Genomic DNA, 16,743 nt, shown 5'->3' with positions numbered 1-16,743 from the left:
TGCAGAAAACCATCAAAAGGTGCTTTAGTTAATGCCCCCAAACCCTTTACTTGCTTTGATTCAAATTAGTTTATGATTGCTCTTTTTTTGCTTCATTCCTTAATTTAAAAGCATAACTACTGCATAATGCAGCTTTCATTCTAAAGTGAGGCTCTCATGAGAGATAGTTTGAGATTTTTTAACTATTCTTTAATTTATTTGTTTATCATAATAAATTATTTATTTTCTATAATGTATCATATCTTTCAATAGTTTAGACTATAGAAAGAACAGAAATATTTCAAAAACTTAAACAATTTTTTTTATTTCATTAGAAACTCAATTTATAAAAAAAATAGTTATGTATTAAACCTAAATTTGAGTTAAATAAGATATATATATATATATATATATATGATGATGATGATGATAAATAAAAGTACTTCACCCTTATTATTCTTTCTCTCCACCTTTCCCTTTTTAATGAAATCATTTAATAATAAAGTTAAAAATAAGTAGCTAAGACATATTTAATTCTTTATTTTATTTTTAGGTGTTTTTTGTATGATTTTTTATACTATGTAAATTATAATGTAATTAATAATTTAATATATGTTTGTTGAAAAATATTTAATATCTAACTTATTTAAAAACATATACAAATAAAGTAATATTTAAAATAAAGGGATGAGTTCCTTGCATAAGATAATATTCTTTTTTTAGTATTTTCTTTCTTAACATTTGGTATCAGAGTTTTCCATGGGATCTGATATACAAAGACTGTAGTTTTTGTGAGAAAAATAAGAAAAAATCTTGAAGAAAGTGTCATGTCATAAGAAAATTTTGTATAAACTATAATTTTGTAATTTGGTGGTCATGCTACCATCACTATGATCATTGCTCAATGTTAGTGGAAAATTTTCTTAAAAAAAAAGTATTGAAATCTAGTGGAGGATGTTGCAGCACCTATTAATCTTCTCTAAGAATATTTGAAGATTACTAAAGAAAGCAAATTAAAGTATTTAAATTTGAAGACAAAAAATTGTCCTTTTCAAACAATTGATCGTAGCATCTTGGAGATAACTCTTGACAACAGTTCAACAATAAACTTGAAATAACCTTTTTCATGGATTTCCTAACAAACCCTTTAAATTAAACTCACTAATAGGAGATGAAACACACTTTGAGTTGTATTGTTTTGTTTGTATCTTATGAACTTTTGTTTTTGTGAAGAAGCTTTGGATCAACACTGTTTTTTTTTTACTAAGTCTGAACTAATTGTTTTTCAAGGCATGTTCTTGCGAATATTTATTTATAATATAAAAAAGCATAAAGGATATGAATTTTTTAGAGTGGATGAAACCTTTTGTGACTGTGATGGAATATAAAATTATACAGCTTGTGGATGTTAGGTAACAATGAGTGGCATTACTCTAAAGGGATTTAATTAGATTTGAAAACTATATATGTTTGGCGCATGCAATCATAATTAAGATCAGTGGATATACAAGCTGGCGAAGACGAACGTGTGAACGGGATCTTGATTGAAGGACTTGTTTTTATACTAAAAATCATAATTTTTCATGTTAATCCTTTGACTAACAGCTCTGGAAACGAACGAGGTTCTTAAAAAAAACATGCAGACACGGGGCAGTTGTGTTTTCTATTAAAAATTCATTATTGTCTCACATGTCCATTAACTAATTAAGTATACTTGTTGTTATGGCTACGCGTGAAAGACGAAGGAACAACAGGAGAACAAAAAAGTAAAGAAAGCAGAGAAAATCCTTTCACTTTATGGATTTTTTTTATCTCTGTTTGTGCCTCTTCATTCTTTCTTCGTCTCATCTTTGTCGTCATCATTCAAACTAATAATAACTCCACCTTATCTTTCCGCGCATATTCAATCCATTCACAATATCTTTCTTTCCTTTTCCACTGTAATGCATAATAATTTAATATACCAGAGAACAGGTAATGCATATTTTATTCGAGAGGCCATGATGTGAATACTTATATTTATAATAAAAAGTGTACCATAAATGTTTATTAATTACCTTAGAATGTGACCAGTGTTTGACCACACGTACACATGTGAAACACACCACTCGGTTATTCATTCATTTATAAGCAACTCTGTGAGTTCCAATTACTATGATCACCACCATATCCTCTTATTCTTGATTCAAGAACTTTGTTACACTTGAATCATGGAATGCACGTTTGAAAGGGAAAAATCCATGCTGGTTCTATTTCTTTGTGTCTTTCTAACACTCTCGGGGCCACAAGCTGCAGCTGAAGACAGTGAAGCAAATGCTTTGTTGAAGTGGAAACACAGCTTTGACAACCACAGCCAAGCTCTCTTGTCAACATGGAGAGGTAATAATCCATGCACATGGGAAGGAATTCAGTGTGACAAATCTAAGTCTGTGTCCAGCATAAATCTTGCTACCTATGGACTTAAAGGTACACTCCACACTCTCAGCTTCTCCATTTTTCCTAACCTTCTCAGCCTGAATATCTATGAAAATTCCTTTCATGGAACCATTCCACCACAGATTGGTAACATAACCAAAGTAAATGTTTTAAATTTTTCTTTAAATTCTTTCCAAGGTTCCATCCCTCCAGAAATGTGGACACTAGGGAGTTTACAAAGCCTTGATCTTTCCTTGTGTCACCTAAGTGGAGAGATTCCTAATTCCATAGCAAACTTGTCCAACCTGTCATTTCTAGATTTAGGTGGCAACAATTTTTCTAGCTCCATTCCTCCAGGGATTGGAAAGTTGCACAAGTTGGAGTATCTAGGTTTGGGAAATTGTAACCTTTTTGGTTCCATTCCTCAAGAAATTGGAATGTTGACAAACCTTGAACTTATTGATTTGTCAAGAAACTCTCTTTCTGGTTCTATCCCTGAAACAATAGGTAACATGAGCAGTTTAAATCAACTTTACCTTTCTAATAATTCCCTAATATCTGGGCCAATCCCATCCTCCTTATGGAACATGTCTAACTTGACCGTGCTCTACCTTGAAGCCAATAATCTTTCTGGATCAATCCCTGCTTCCATACAAAATCTGGCTAATTTAGAGGAACTTGCTCTTGATATCAATCAATTTTCCGGACCCATTCCTTCCACCATTGGAAACTTGACAAAGCTCACCATGTTGTATTTAGGCTTTAATAATCTTTCTGGATCAATTCCTCCCTCTATAGGTAATTTGATCAATTTGAATGCCCTGAGTCTCCAAGCAAACAATCTCTCTGGACCAATTCCTGACACAATTGGAAAATTGAAAATGCTCACAGTTTTGGAATTGTCCACTAACAAACTTAATGGCACCATTCCACAAGGCTTGAATGACATTACCAACTGGAATTCCTTGTTACTTGCTGAGAATGATTTCACAGGCCATTTACCTCCTCAAATTTGCTCGGCTGGGTCACTGGAGTTCTTTAGTGCTTATGACAACCGTTTCACGGGTCCAGTGCCAAGAAGCTTAAAGAATTGCTCTAGTATTGCTAGACTCAGGATGCAAGGAAACCAATTGGAAGGGGATATAGCACAAGATTTTGGTGTATATCCAAATTTGAAGTACATTGATTTGAGTGACAATAAATTTCATGGTCACATTTCACCAAACTGGGGGAAGTGTCCTAATCTTGGCACCTTCAAGATATCCAACAATAATATTTCCGGTGGTATACCAATAGAACTTTTTAGGGAAACCAAGCTAGGTGTGCTTCACCTTTCTTCTAATCACTTGAGTGGAAAGCTTCCAAAGGAATTAGGGAATATGGAATCGTTATTTCAACTCAAGATTAGCAATAACCATCTTTCTGGAAACATTCCAACAGAATTTGGATTACTGAAAAATCTTGAAGAATTGGATCTGGGAGATAACGACCTGAGTGGCACAATACCAATAGAAGTTGTGAAATTGCACAAGTTACGGAATTTGAATTTGAGCAAAAACAAAATTGATGGAAGCATTCCCTCTCAGTTTAGCCAATCCTTAGTATTGCTTGATCTTAGTGTCAATTTGTTGACAGGAACAATACCAACAAATATTGGAGAGTTGCAAAGCTTGTTCATGTTGAATCTCTCACATAATAGTCTTTCTGGCACCATTCCTTCCACTTTTAGCAGAGCATTGAGTATCTTCAACATATCAGACAACCAATTAGAAGGGCCAATTCCAAATATTCCACTTTTTCTTGATGCTCCAATTGAATCATTGAAAAATAATAAAGGCTTATGTGGTAATGTCACGGGATTGGTTCTTTGTCCAACCAACCATAATCAAAAGAGAAACAAAGTGATCCTAGTGGCACTCCTTAGTTTAGGAGCTCTAGTACTAGTGCTATGTGGGGTGGCACTTTCAAAGTATATTTTTTGTCGTGGTAAAAGAAGAGGAGAAAGTCATTCTAATTCTGAAGAAGCGCCAAGGAATGTACTCTTTTCCATATGGAGCTACGATGGGAAAATGATGTTTGAAAATATCATTGAAGCTACAGAGAATTTTGATGACAAATATCTCATTGGAGCAGGAAGTCAAGGATATGTTTACAAGGTGGTGTTGCCTTCAGGTTTGGTTGTTGCTGTGAAGAAACTTCATTCAGTGATAAATGAGGAAATGTCAGAATTTAGTTCAAAGGCTTTTGCAAGTGAGATTAAAGCATTGACAGAAATCAAACATCGGAACATTATAAAGTTGCATGGATTTTGCTCACATTCACAGGTCTCATTTTTGGTCTATCAGCTCATGGAAGGGGGTAGCTTGGATCAATTGCTGAACAAAGATACACAAGCAACGGCATTTGATTGGGAAAAGAGGGTGAATGTTGTTAAAGGTGTGGCCAATGCTTTATCTTATTTGCACCATGATTGCTCACCTCCAATTGTTCATCGGGACATATCAAGTAAAAATGTTCTTTTGGATCTTGAGTATGAAGCTCATGTCTCTGACTTTGGGACTGCTAAGTTTTTGAAGCCTAGTTCAGATAGTTGGACTCAATTCGCAGGCACCTTTGGGTATGCTGCTCCAGGTTAGACCCTTTTCCCTCATATTTACAACTTAAAATAGTCACATAATTTTTCATTTATACCACTCTTTTACCTTGAAACTACAAAAAGAGACTGGTTCCCCCCATGATTGTGGAAACAAGTTATCAGCAAATACCATGATCTATTTAGATAATGCTATAGCTACCACACTTGATTGCATATAACCCACATTGCTTTATGCTTAACATTACTCTAAAAAATATTTTTGTTTATCCATTTGCAGAGTTGGCCCAGACAATGGAAGTGAATGAGAAATGTGATGTTTATAGCTTTGGAGTACTTGCTTTGGAAATCATTATGGGAAAACATCCAAGAGATCTCATTTCTCAATTTGTGTCACCTTCTATGCCACCAACTGTTCAAGATTTGCTATTGGCTGATGTTTTAGATCAACGGCCTCCTCAACCTACAAAACCAATTGATGGGGAGGTGATCTTAATCGTAAGGTTAGCACTTGCTTGCTTGAGTCAAAATCCACGTTCCCGCCCAACCATGGAACAAGTATCCAAGGCATTTGGAACAGGAAAATCACCTTTGCCTGACCTATTTCCTATGATCAGACTGGGACAACTCTGCTGAATCATTGGAATACTCAAGTATTTTGTTTCCTTTTCATTCTCATGTATCCCATCCTTCTTCTTTTTCCTGCATGTTGTAAGCTTACATGCTTTGTTCATTGTATACACGAACAGTATTTGAAAATGCGAATCTGTTCAAGCAAATTAATGTTTAACCCACCCAATATCTCATATCAAGTGACAATATAACCAAAATGAAAACTGTGGGAGACAATCTTGCTCTATGATTATTTTTTATTAAGCTGAATTAGGCTTAAAATCAAATTTTAATGACTTCAGAGTCTACTAAAGTAATTATGATCGGGTTTATTGAGTTATCTGTATTGGAATATTTTCGGATCATCCATCAATGTAATCCTGTAAACTTTTTTTGTTTGAATTTTTTTTATAAAGCTCAAATGATCTGTATAATATTGATTTAGAATTGGATTGGATTTCATGAACTGTGGCTTTAGGATTGATTTCATGAACTGTATAAATTCTTGACATTGTTTCACTGAGAGATTTCTAAATATGCAATGTTAAGATTAGAAAGTTAAAACAGGCTTTGGATTAAACTCACAATGGTAATGGTAATGTTATACAAGCATCATTTCACCCACATTTGAGGAGAAAGTTGTCATGTGATGCGGACTTCCCTAACCGCATCTGCATTATTATTGTTATTATCATACATAAAACACGCAATACATCTTACAGTGATAGAGAAAAAACCAAGAAGGTAGACAATATCCCAGAAAAAAACACAATCATACCATAACATGATGAGATGAGATCCTAGCTGGAGTCACGCATCCACGCAATTACTATGATAAGTAAGGATTCCAACACAACCTACTCCATTGGGAAATTTCATCTGCGTTTAACAGTAATAGGACTTCTTACTATATGTTTTCCATCTGTCCATCGCAATTCTCCAAATTGATAAGTTCTCCGCTTAGTTACACTGCTTGCCTGCACAGTCACCTTGAATGTCTTTTTTTCACCAATTTTACTGAAAGTCAAGGAATTTGGCACAACGGCAATGTTATAGCCAGGCAAATTAGCACTTGCAGTGTATGTGCTTGGTGTTCCAACATTTGTTACCGTGCGAGTAATGGTTACGGCTTTTAAGCCCAGATTTGGCAATGTGATTGAAGGGTAGTTCAAATCTGTTACACTGTGAGTTCCTGAACAAATGAAAGTTCTATTGAAATTGAGAGCAGAGATGAGTTGTTGGTCGTATCCAGAAGCACATAAGAAGTTCAAGTAATCAGTGAGGCCTAGATCGTAAACGAGGCCAGGATCTATGGCAAGGTCAGGTTGAACATGTCCTGAACCATAAGCAAAGGGAGTTGCCAGTGTTTTAGCAAACGCATCCCTTATTGGCCTGTTTGTGTTGTCTCGTGTGCTTGCTGCAAAGGTATATATATTCTTAATCATGTTACAATTTGAACAAGTTGGTAGAAAAACAAAATAGCCTTGCAAGCATCATCACTGAAACGCACTCTAACTCATATTTTGACAAATTCCAGTGTAAGAAATTAGTAACTATATATACACACACACTTAATAAATCTACCATTTAGTAACATATAACATCAAAATAGTATATTGTACACGTTTAATCCAATTCTATTTCGAATATTATTTGAATCTGCAAAGTTCTCATTCAAAATATTAGACTATTACCAATACCTAACAGAAAGCTCCTCCCACAGCTATTTATATACAACTCATGAAAGTAGAGATTCAGACCTGTTGTCATGATTGCTGATTTGATAGCAGCAGGACTCCAACTAGGATGACGTGTTTTGAGAAGTCCAGCGATGCCAGAAACATGAGGGCAAGACATAGAAGTTCCTTGCAACACGTTGAATTTGAAACCACGACGATTGTCTGTTAGCAAGGTTGATGCACTTGCGAATTCTGAGTAGGCAGCAAGTATGTTCACACCAGGTGCAGTAACATCAGGCTGAAACCAAAATAAAACAAGAGTTTCATTAAAAAACTCACACTCACACACACATCTAATATATAGAGAACAAATCAAGTAATGTGAATGTGCTGCACCTTGAGTATTGATGGCTGAATCTTGTTGGGTCCTCTGGATGAGAATGAAGCCATAACTGGAGCTGGCTTTCTTCCAAATAACGTCCTTGCTGGGGACATTCTTATGGTAGCACCTGATTTTATAGGGTCCCTGCAAAAATGTACGTGTGCATGTATAAAAAATGGAGCAATTGTTTTGTGGGAGGTCATTTGAAAACTGTTAAAACAATTTTGAAGGATATATAATTACGTTGCAGTTAAGTAAAAATCAGATTGTGGCCCTGCATGGCCATTGTTTGTGCCCACAGTAGACAGAACATGAGGCTCGCCAAAAGTTGTTTTCCCATTTTGCTTTTGATTGTCCAAAATCATTCCCTGTGCGCCTGAAGAAAGAGCTTCATTACCCTCAGCAACTGATTTTATTTTTCCATCTCGAAAACAACGCACTATTTTGCCCTTTACTTTTGCAGGATCAAGTGTTCCACGCCTACACAGTTGACTGCACCAAATATACACATACATGTCAATAACAACAAGAATGTAAGAAACATTGATATTCTAATAAACAAGGTTTTTCTTAAGCAAATTGAGCTTGCAAGATTTTGTACTTACGCGTCTCGAAATGTTGCATTAGCAAGTTTAGCATCAGTGGAGAGGATCAGAGAAAAGGCCTGATTCGGTGGCAAGTTTACAAAAAGACTCGCTCCCTGCAAGTGTATAATACAAACTCAATAATTATAGATCCAACACGCAGCAAAAGTAATTAGAAAGCCTAGGCATATATTAGTCTTTACTGATTTGTAATGTTTATCAACTCTAAACTAAAATGGTAGATATTTTGGTTTTAGTTTTTTTTATAAGGGTTGAGATATTCGTGAAATTTTTTTTTTATCATATTTTGAGTAGTTTAAATTTTTTGATGTGACTACTTCAGTTAATCTTATTTTGGATAATGTTTGGATTGCGTTGGTAAACGAGATTTGGAAACATAGGAATAATTATTTATTCAACGGCGGAGCGGTAGACTATTATGAAGTTTTCTCCTTGATATAGGTTAAAGTTTGGTCTTGGATTTCGTCAAAGTTATCTTCAACGAGTTTCTTATTCTCTGATTGGTGCTTAGAATTCATGAGTTTCTTATTCTCTCATTGGTGCTTAAAATCCCGGATATGTATATACTCAACTCAATTAATAGTTGCTGATAGGGTAGCGGGATTAAGTTTTACATTTTAAGTCGTTTTTTAACTAGTTGTTGCAAGATACACAGTTGAAATTTTCTTGAGGTGTATTTCTCTTTTACTTTGTAAGAAGGTTGCTCCTAAAGTGGGCCATATTTATTATTTATTTTCTTGTTGATAAAAAAAAACCTACCGTGTTCTTTTTAATTAATTTATTTATTTTGATTAAAAAAATTATATATACAGCATTAAAACAACGTTTTATGATGCCAGAAATTAAAAAAAATGAAAAAGAAAACAGGAAATGAATAAAAAAAAGTATTTTTTAGTTGATTATACTTTAAAAATATGAGAAAAAAAATATAGAGAGGAAAACAGAGATATTATTGTTTAATTTTTGTCCTTTTTATTTTGTATTCATTCTTAAACTGAATTTTTTATCTTATTTTTCATTTTAAGCATTTATTTGTAAAATAGTGCAAATATGTTTTAATAATTTGCAAATAAATTTTAAAAAAGTAAAAGCAGAGCAATATTTTTATAATCAATTTTCTTTCTCAAATAAAATAACTTCAAATTTACCGAACTTTTAAATGTATGGAGACTTAATTTATTTACAGTGCAATTTGATATTTAAGTCTTGTGATCTTATTCTAAAATTAAATTATGTTCTTTTAATTTATTGATCAACTTGTCATCAAATACTTCTTGATCTGATAATAATGTATTGACCTAAATAATACATGTTAACTATTTGTAGCACTTTGTCAGCACTGTTTATTAGAATGGATAAAATTTGAATAACGTTATGTACACTAGTGGTGACGTGTGTATCCGCATTTTTTATTTTTATTTCTTTAGTATTTGTTTTATTTTTTAAAAACAATTTCTCTTAATAAAATAAAAATGAGAAGTTAAAGAGTATACAATTAAAGAGTAGTGTATATCCGTATTTTTTATTTCTCTCTCTTTAGTATTTTTTTATTTTTCAAAAACAATTTCTCTTAATAACATTAAAATGAGAAGTTAAAGAGTATGTTAATAAAATAGTGGAGAGCGGTAATTAAAAGTTACATATGGCAAAGAGAATGAATGAATTTATTTATTTACATGAAAGTGAAAAGGAAAGAGAAAAGTAAGTGAGAAGTATGGTAAAAAAAAGAATGTGTTATGTGTAGTGGAGAGAGAAAGTGGGGAGTAGGTACCTATATATGAGAGAGAAAGTCGGAAGTAGGATACGTGGTTTATGTGTAGTGGAGAATCATAAAATTTGTTTCTTAATAAAAGAGAATATCAGTTTAAATAAAAAAAGTAACGTAACAAATTTCCACACTCTCCCGCTAAAGTGGTTCACAAAATATTACAAATATCTTTAATTTTTTATTTAATAGTGAAGAAGATCTTTAAAATAGAAAAGTAACTAATCACTCTCTCCACTCTCCCCACTCTCCAGTTAAATAATAACAAATAAAATAAATTTTAAAATTTTAAAATTAATTTATTAATTTTTGAAATTATAAAATGTCCAAATAACAAAAATAAATTAATACAATAAATTATTAAGTAAGGAAAAAATGAAAAAAAAAATAAATAAGAGCAGTTAAGAGAAAAATAAGAAATGACACAATGACCATAATACAATAATAAAATTAAATATTAATATAAGGATAAAATAGAAAAAAAAATTAAGAGCAGTTAAGAGGGAAATCTCCTTTTTATATATATATAGATTAGATAAGTCGTGTTATAATTTTTTTTATTAATTATAGAAATCGTGGTTTATTTCATGATTTTAGAAATAATAATAATTTGCGTAACTCTATATATAATTTTAGAAGTCATGACTTTGTTGCAATAATCACATGTAGAGAGATAATTGAGAATTAAATGAAAATCTAATTTAATGTCAGAACAACTAAAATATAAATTGCACTCATTCAGCATTAAGTAAATTAAAGAAACACTACTTTAAATATAGTAAAATAAGATAATGAATTTTATAATTTTTAAAGTAACAAATCATATTTTTTAAACACAATTTAGTATAAAAATTAAAATTTCATCTTTTCTTGTAAATTTATCTTTTCTTACTACTACAAAATCATTAAATAAAATTTAATTTTAAAAATAAAAAATAATTAATTATTATATTAATTAAATTAAATATTAATTTATATATTAAAAAAATATTTAAAATAAATCTGATTATTAATAAATAACTTTTAAAAAATATGTTTAATTAATCATGAAAAATTTACCTATTAATTTTAAAATTTAAATAATTAATAGTTAAAATTTTAGTGACTAATTAAATACAAATCTATAAATTATTTTAAATACTAATAGTTTTATTATTCTTTAAAATATTATTTAATTTAGTTATTATAATAATTGTTTAGTTTTTATTTAATAATTTTTTTACTGTTCATCACTTTAAAGCGAGACCAGTCCTCTCTATACACTCATCAGAAATTGAAAATGAAAAACCAAAATTACATATTCGTACATTATGAAAAGAAAATTTAAATGTGTATGTTTTTTCCTAAAAAGTTGGCATATTTATTTGTCGTTTTGCCTTTAATGAACTTTTTGCCTTTTGAAATAATTATCATTTCGTTTACTACGTCGACCACAAACCAAGTTGTATTTTTGGTATCTTAACTGTTTCTTAAACCTTTAAATATATATAAATTAACTTATTAATTACCGCTTAACATAAACAAGATTTTTTAATCGGCAGCTTAAAATAAACAAGTATTTTATGTATTTTTCAATACTATTAATCTTAATTTGACAAAACTATGAGATTAATTCTAGTTTCCGTTTTCAAATATTTGATATAAGATCAGTAAAACAAAATTCACAGTGATGGATAAAATATTAAACGAAAAGATCTGTCGGTGACCACAGTGATGTAAATTTTGCAGTACATAAATTATTGAAGACTTTCTCATAGATTTTGTGGCCAAAGTGATTAAAAAAGTTTTTCCACACGTGGAGCCCTCTAATTTTGTTCTTTCCTTGATGTTATTAGAATCATGACTTTCTTCATAGAATTTTTTCACGTTTTTTACATTCTTAAATCTATGTTAACTAGAGAGGGGAGAGAAGAGGAAAATTCAGAGTTGTACAACTTTTCCTACGGTTCTTCCTTACGTTCATGTCAGAGTCTAGAGGGTGATCGAAAACAAGATAGCTTTAAGATCAACTTGGAGATATGAGAGATTGAGGTTGAGAATAACCTTTGTTGCTTGTGGATGATGAAAGAGTCTACAAGTCATTTGTTATTTGGTTGCAGAGTTTTTTTTGTTAGTTTTTGAAATTTTTGCTAGTCTTATTACTAGTGAGTTTGGTAGATCTTCACGTTTTAGGCAGTTTAAAATTCTTTATGCACTTACATTTGTTAATTTAATTTTGGGTAAATTTGGACTACATTAGTAAGTGAAATTTAGAAATATAGTGAAATTTAGAAATATAGGAATAAATATTTTTTTAGTGATGAAATGGTTGATGATTCTGAAAACTTCTCATTGTCTTAGTTAAAGGTTTGAAATTGAATTTTCTCAAAAAATTCTCGATGGTTTTTTTTTCTTCTAATTAATGGTTTTTTCAAATAAATATGTATATTTTCATTAAAAGTTGTTTATAAGATGTTTCTTGGTGTTGTTGTCTAGCTAGTAACTTTTGGAGTAGATAGTTGAAGATAGTTTTGATGTTTTTGTTTTTATTTATTTTTGTTTTGTACAAGAGTTCAACTGATTAGTCATATTTATTATTTACTTTTTATGATAAAAAAATATTAATTAGTGATAATGGTACTTACCTCGATTTGCTGTTTGTTGTTAATGGTTAAATTACTGCTGAAGTCTCTGTCTATGGTGCTAGCAGCGATGGTGAAGACCCAAGGAGCCACGTTCACCACAGAACCAGGCGTCGGTCCATCGTTCCCTGCAGAGGCAACTAAAAGGATGTTTCTAGAAATCGCATGGAAGGCTCCAATGGAAACCTCGTCCGTGAATATTCCTTCGGGGCTGACAACGTAACCGCCACCAGCAGAAAGATTGATGACATCGACGCCGTCGTCGATGGCTTGGTCGATAGCAGCCAAGACGTCGGCGCCGTAACAACTGGCTGGGTCCGTCAGAGACCAACACACTTTGTACGCCGCAACTCGTGCTCTCGGGGACCCACCCTTTGCGGTGCCATTACCCACCGCAAACACGCTTGCGCCTCCCACAAAATTGCCCCCGGCGGTTGACAGAGTGTGGGTCCCATGCCCCATGAAGTCACGCGCTGTTTGCAGCGAGGGAACAAGTTCGCCATTGTAAGCCTCGAAAGCTTTGTTGAAGAATCTTGCTCCTATCAGCTTTCTGTATATTATTAACAATATTTAACAGAAAATGGTTTTAAATATGATATATATGTATAAATTGAATAATGTAGGAAAGTAGGTACAAAAGAAAAAGATTGATGAAAAAGAAAAAGAGAAAGCGAAGGAGAAAGGTGGTAGAGAAAGGACATAAACATAAAAACAATTCAACCATGAATTATTGTGTCTTCCTAGGATAGAAACAATTGTAAAAAAGGTCCCACGAAATTAATTTCTTATTTGGTCTCCAATTATTTGGTCTCCAATTATTGTCATTATTTCTTTCTGAATTATGTAAATTATATATATTGAGGAAAGAAAGGGTAAAAGAGAAGAAGAACCTGTTGCATGGATTTGTCTTAGAGCGTGGAGGTTTGTTAATTTGACAGACATTACCACGCCATTTGGAGGGAACGGGGCCATATCCTTTATCACTGAAGCTCTCTGACTCTGGCCAAACACCTATATCCAACGCCAAATTCAGGATTAAAGATGATGAACATAAATTTGCATGCAAATAATAAATAATAAAGCTAATTATAATTACCTGTGTCGATGTTTGCAATTATTGTATTTTCACCAAAGCTTCCCTTTTGCCATGCAGAGTTCTTACCATTTCTGTGTAGTCCAAGAAACTCCCATGAGCGGGTAGTGTGCAGTTTATGTATTTTGCTCAAGAACACAGACACCACGTTAGGGTTTTCTGCCTCATTCCAAACACTGTGTCACAACCTAATTTGAAACAAAATAAAATGAAAAGAAATAGGTTATCAATGGAATCTCACTTGCAGTTTCTGCAGCTTCTTCCTCTTCGAGCAGTGCAGCAAAGCCATTTATGTGTCTATTGTATGAGTAGATAACTGCTTCTTTCGCTTTCTCTTCACTGTCAAACAAATTAACTACATATTATCAATTAATTAATCTCGTTATCTCACAGACTTTTATGATTCTTAGTTTAATTACATGCTTAAATTGTAAAAGGCTACGTGAGAAGGACATCTTAAGTAAAAAATAGAATCACTACTTAAAATAGTCAATCTCCAAGAAGATTCCTTCCAATGATTTTTGTCGCGTGGCTTTAGATATTCATATCATGTAACGATGTCTTTTTATTCTTAAAACTTAATAGGAGTAGAAATGGTAAAGAATTTACCCCCACACATGTGTGGGTACCCACATATTAAATACATGTGAGTAATGGATATAGACAATTTAATTTTTTTATTAATAAGACAAGGACAGTACTATTATATTCAATCTATGCATTATTGTCTATGGTTACTTTTTTTTAAAATTTTATCTGTGAATAAATGAAGTTATTAACAAGAACAAAATTAACTATTAAAATATTTTATACTTTTTTTATTTAGATTTATGATATTAAAATTGTTTTTAGAGAAATTAATGTTATTTAAACTTATACTTCGTAGTATAATTTATTTTAAAAAAACTAATTTTATTTATATTAATAATTTATTATGTAATTTTATTTAAATTAAAATGTAAGACTATTTTTTTAGTTTATATTTAAAAAATATTTTTTAAATAATCTTATTTAAAATATATAAATAAAATAAAAATAGTATTTAGATATAAATGAATAACTGCCGACTAAACACCATCCCCTAAATATTTGTCAAAATGAATCTTTTTAGTGTTTCAGCTGTCAAACAATCTTTTTCGAACAATATATAATTAGGTCTTGAAAAAAAAACACAAAAAACTATGATTTGATACCTTCCAAGGATTGAACCTAATAAATGATAATGAGAATACGTAGCAATTTGGAGGTCAACAGAAGTAGGGGTGGAACCATGAGAGTGTGCTCCCAAGTATACAATGTAACACTGTAAACAAAATCAAAGATCTGTGAAATATAAGCAATGAAGAAGAAGCAAATCAATGGTGGGAAACTCAGCAATATCAGAAGCAAGTCATCATAATTTCATGGTACAAATTACTGATATGAATGAGCAATATGCAAAACAAGGTTGCTTGCCTTTTTGGTGCCATGAACAGCTTCCAGCAAGAAAGTGAAAAGAAGAAACGAGGAAACTAGGTGGAGGAGAAAGATGGAGTTGGCCATTCTTTTGAAGCGATCTTTGGGAAGTGCTTATGATGCATACCAGCTATGAAATGCATGTATATAGGGCATAAAAAATTTTACTTTTTGAAAACCCAAATATCTGTAAAGAAGAGTCCGTTTTTTTTTTTTAAATCTAATAATTTTATGATATAATGAATTTAAAATAATATATCATAAATTATATAAAATAATAATAATATTGATTGTAAAATGAGTGTAAAAAAATATTTGTAATTAAATGTTATGAAAAATAATAGTATTATTGATTGTAAAGGAATGTAAAAAATAAAAATAAAAAGTAAGTTGTTAATGTATAAGTTTTTACCCCTCAATCAAACCTTCTCTTTTGGTCTTTGGGAAATGTGCAACATAAGCTTTTGCTTTTCAAGACATAATAAGGAGACAACTAAACTTTTTCTTTTCTTCACCAATCTTTGGAAAACTTTTATAGCTCATTGTTTTCTTTGCATTCTAAATATTAACCAAATTTAGAAATTAAATAATTTTAAAAACTTTAATTACAAATTAAATACTAATTTAAAAATTATTTAATAATAATATAAATTAATTTTTTTTTAATTTTTAAAATATCTCTAATTTAGTTACTATTATTAATAATTATTTTGGTTTCTAAAAATTTAGTTTATATTTCATGATTTTCTTATAATATATATATAAGTATTATTTTACATAGAGTTTAAAAGATAAATTTTTATTTCTCTTTTATAAGAGATACATGTATTTCTCTTTTATAAGAGATACTCTAAAATGGTATCTAATTTAGTTACTATTGTAACTAATTATTTTAGTCTCTAATTTTTTTTTCTATTTCATGATTTTTTTTAACGGCCTTTCAAATAAGAAAAACATATATATGCAAAAAAAACTATGTCCTGATGTATGAATCCTACAAATCATAATTCTCATAAATAATTAAATTTGTTTGATCGATCACATTTATTTATTTTTCTAAAAAAATAATATTTGTATCACTAAAAATATTTTTTCATTATTAATTCGAAAAATCATCTCACTTTTTTCTACAAAATAAAATAATAATATTTTATTCTCATTGAAAAGTAATATTTGTTTATTAAAAGTTTTTTTAATTCCAAAAAAATCAGATTTTCACATTTCCTTCAAAGATTGGCCAAATATATATTGGAAAACATTATTTAATTTTAAAAACGCTGGTTTTTAAAAACTAAATCAAATTTTGTATTTTTTTCAACTTCAAATATCTAAAATTATAAAATTTTCCTTTTATTACTCCACAAATAAAATCATAATGTAAGAGTGTTTTCTCACGTATTTATAAACCTCTTGTATAATAAAAAATAATAAAATGTTTAAAAAAATACTTTTTTATTTAATTCTTTATAAAAAATAATATATTGTTCTTTTCATAAAGCTAAAGATGGGTACGCACGACTCAGACATGCCTCTTAAATGGTGTG

At 30.8% G+C, this 16,743-nt stretch overlaps 2 protein-coding genes across 2 annotated transcripts; one reads left to right on the top strand and one right to left on the bottom strand.

The window, feature by feature from the left end:
• Window positions 1-2,006: 2,006 nt before the first annotated feature.
• LOC137823593 (MDIS1-interacting receptor like kinase 2-like) lies at window positions 2,007-5,895 on the top strand. The gene is made up of 2 exons (XM_068628798.1): window positions 2,007-5,025; window positions 5,268-5,895. Exons 1-2 carry the CDS (start codon window positions 2,190-2,192, stop codon window positions 5,621-5,623), a joined length of 3,192 nt encoding a protein of 1,063 aa, XP_068484899.1. The 5' UTR covers window positions 2,007-2,189; the 3' UTR covers window positions 5,624-5,895.
• A 254-nt stretch (window positions 5,896-6,149) lies between these two features.
• Window positions 6,150-15,387, bottom strand: LOC137823594 (subtilisin-like protease Glyma18g48580). The gene is made up of 11 exons (XM_068628799.1): window positions 15,200-15,387; window positions 14,938-15,047; window positions 13,986-14,083; window positions 13,748-13,903; window positions 13,542-13,662; window positions 12,655-13,201; window positions 8,266-8,360; window positions 7,904-8,152; window positions 7,675-7,804; window positions 7,360-7,576; window positions 6,150-7,016 (listed from the first exon to the last, which is right to left on the bottom strand). Exons 1-11 carry the CDS (start codon window positions 15,284-15,286, stop codon window positions 6,475-6,477), a joined length of 2,352 nt encoding a protein of 783 aa, XP_068484900.1. The 5' UTR covers window positions 15,287-15,387; the 3' UTR covers window positions 6,150-6,474.
• Window positions 15,388-16,743: the final 1,356 nt, after the last annotated feature.

The sequence above is a fragment of the Phaseolus vulgaris genome, chromosome 8 (assembly GCF_000499845.2).
Source record: "Phaseolus vulgaris cultivar G19833 chromosome 8, P. vulgaris v2.0, whole genome shotgun sequence".
In the NCBI taxonomy this organism is placed as follows: Eukaryota; Viridiplantae; Streptophyta; class Magnoliopsida; order Fabales; family Fabaceae; genus Phaseolus; species Phaseolus vulgaris.
The sequence above is the reverse complement of the archived record's forward strand: the minus strand, read 5'-3'. Positions and strand labels throughout refer to the sequence as shown.